Source organism: Bison bison, unplaced genomic scaffold (genome assembly GCF_000754665.1).
Source record: "Bison bison bison isolate TAMUID 2011002044 unplaced genomic scaffold, Bison_UMD1.0 scf7180017864538, whole genome shotgun sequence".
NCBI lineage: Eukaryota > Metazoa > Chordata > Mammalia > Artiodactyla > Bovidae > Bison > Bison bison.
In genome coordinates, this window is record NW_011495086.1 from 2,053,533 (window position 1) to 2,056,387 (window position 2,855).

General features: G+C 36.0%; 1 protein-coding gene across 1 annotated transcript in view; it reads right to left on the reverse strand.

Moving 5' to 3' along the window:
• Positions 1 to 261: 261 nt before the first annotated feature.
• Positions 262 to 2,855, reverse strand: part of CDH18 (cadherin 18, type 2) — a 597,814-nt gene continuing 595,220 nt past the window's right edge. The window contains exon 12 of the mRNA XM_010832133.1: positions 262 to 1,026. Coding sequence (XP_010830435.1) covers positions 536 to 1,026 — 491 coding nt within the window. The 3' untranslated portion in view covers positions 262 to 535. The remainder of the gene's footprint in view (positions 1,027 to 2,855) is intronic.

Genomic DNA, 2,855 nt, shown 5'->3' on the forward strand with positions numbered 1-2,855 from the left:
GGAGTGGCCTGGTAGGCTGGAAATACCTCCTGTCATTTCAAGATGAGGCTAATGAGCTGTGTCATAATAGGGTGTGGATCTCAAGTCCACCCAAAAAGGTGGAAAAAGGTCATGATTACCTTCACCACCACATGATTATCAGTGTACCACCCCTAGAAATCAGAGTCACAAGTGATTTGGAAACTTTTTGTTTAGTTTTGCTTTTTGAAAAGAAATCACAAGATATTGAAACAAATATCATTGTTTGGCTTAATTCAGGTATTCTTCATTAAACAGTACACAGACTTTATTGAGCGATTGAAAATATACACAAGGAACAATAGCTTTTTCTCTGATTTTTTCTTTTTTTTAATTTGACTTTCTTCCCTTTAAATAACCCAGTTTTCAATCATGAAAAGGGCACTTGTTTCTACAGTAGCTGTGCTCTGCTTGTTCAGTTCCAAGTACTGTTTCCAAGCTTCTTCCTTGCCATTGCTGAGGTTACATCTCCATTTGCTCAGTAAGCAAATTCTAGAAGGTTGCAAGGATTGACCCCCTAAGTTGTTCTTTCAGATTCTATTTCTCCATAGAGTTCAGCTAATGTTTTAAACTCGGGCCCCCAGTCTCCAAGGTACTGATAATCCTGGTCTGACTGAGTAGTTGCTGAATCCAGGGAGCTGATGGATCCAGCTTCTGATCTCTGACCCTCGTAGGCGTAAGTCTGCAGAGAGTCATAAGGAGGGACGCTGGGGTCTAGGTCGGCTTCCGCTAGTCTTTGCTTAATAAATTCCTGAACATCTATACTTTCCAGGGTGGACAATGTCTGGTGCCTGGGGGTAAGTTTCACTTCCGGTCTGATATCTCTGCGGTACTTTAGCTCCTCAGCAGCAGATGGATTCCTCAAGGCGGTGATGTCAAAGGCCTCCGTGTCTTCCTCGCCGCCCCCCTCATCATCGTAGGTGACCACATTCTCCCGCACATCCTCCTCTGAAATGATCAGGGGCTCTTTTTTGCTGCGTCTCAGGGTGATGAAGAGTACAACAATCGCTAAGCAAAAACAGAAAGAGGATGAAGAGTTAGAAAAAAGAACATTTTTGGAGATTGGACATCAGCAATTTCCAACTATTCTCATCAGCTTTGTTTCATTTGGGCTTACACTGTGATCTCTGCACTCTCTAAATACCACCGCAAGAATTTTTAATAGTCCGAAGAATGTAGAAAATGATTGTCCCTACAAAACAATGGGAATAGTTGATCTGGTGAACCCCATGATATTCTCATTTGCCAGGCTATGCTTTCAGGATTCCTGACTTGTGATTGTCTAACCACTCATTGTTTACACTGAGGGGAATAGATGATGGAAAAGCAATATGAAATTCTGACTGGAAAAATAATTGTGTGTGGAGGGGTCAATCTATAGATATTAATTCATCTAAAGATGCATACACTAAAAGCAGGGTATTTTAAGTTTTTGTAAAACAGGAAGAAGGAGCCCCTATCTTTAACCCTTTTTGATTCTGGGTAGGAATAAAAGCAGGGATATTTTACATGGTTCATCTCTTTTGTCCATTATCCTTTAGAATGATGTTATCAGGCTGTAATTATTGCATTTAACTATCAGATTTCAAAATATGTTATTTATTTTTATGTTCATGAAGAAATATTTCCATTTACACAATGTTCTTTACATAAAACTTTTATTTAATGCTCAAAATAGAGCTGGGATAGCCTCACTTTTAAATTGAAAAAACTGAGACTCAGGAAAAATTACATGAGTAAATACTGTATAAGTTTAGGTCATACAAATGGTGGGTGGAAAAGCTGGGGCTCTAGTTTATTACTTTTCACATTAAAGGTGATGATATTTCCATTGTCATATTCAACTTTAGTATTTTAAAAATATAGAACATGAAAAAGTACATAGAACTGAGTGTCCTGTTGGATGTGTGTCTTAGGGAAATTTTTCCAAATACAGTGAATAGTTTCTTATTACCAGTAATGTAGCCACTGGGTAAATTGATAGAAATTTATCCTGGGTATTTTACTTTGGTTGTTCTTTCATTACTTTCAAATTATTCAGTTGGATGGTATTAAACCATTACTAAACAGAATTATCTCATTTTACTTTTTGTCATTAGGCCCAAGGTCTTTTACTTCATCTCTACAGACTGTGTTCTTCTTGGTTAGCTGATACTCTACATTTTATTATAACAAGTATTAGGTTCACTCTTATTTTAAATATCACAATATGATAATCAGAGAAGTAAATTCAAATGGAATGTAGGATTACTAGATTTAACGAATAATTCAGGACACCCAACTAAATGTGAATTTGAGATGGTAACAACAACAAAAATATACTATATGTATAACATGAGATGAAACAGCAAAAATACATGTATAATGTATGTATATGTGTACACATAAACAACATATATTATATAGTGTGTGTACATATATACATACATACATACATATATATATAATTATGTCCAAAGCAATATGGATATATTTTATGGAAACATTAAAAAAAGATATATATAATATAGATTTATCTCACTATTATGCATGGGGCATATTTTTGCTTATAATTTAAGTATGAAAGTTAAAGTGTTAGGCACTCAGTTATTTCTGACTGTTTGTCACCCCTATGGACTGTAGCCTGCCAGGCTCCTCTGTCCATGGGATTCTACAGGCAAGAATATTGGAGTGGGTTGCCATTCCCTTCTCCAGGGAATCTTTCTGCCCCAGGGATCAAATCTGGGTCTCCTGCACTGCAGGCAGATTCTTTACTGTCTGAACAATCAGGGAATATATATATATATATATATATATATATATATATATATCTCAATACAACTTTATATATATATACT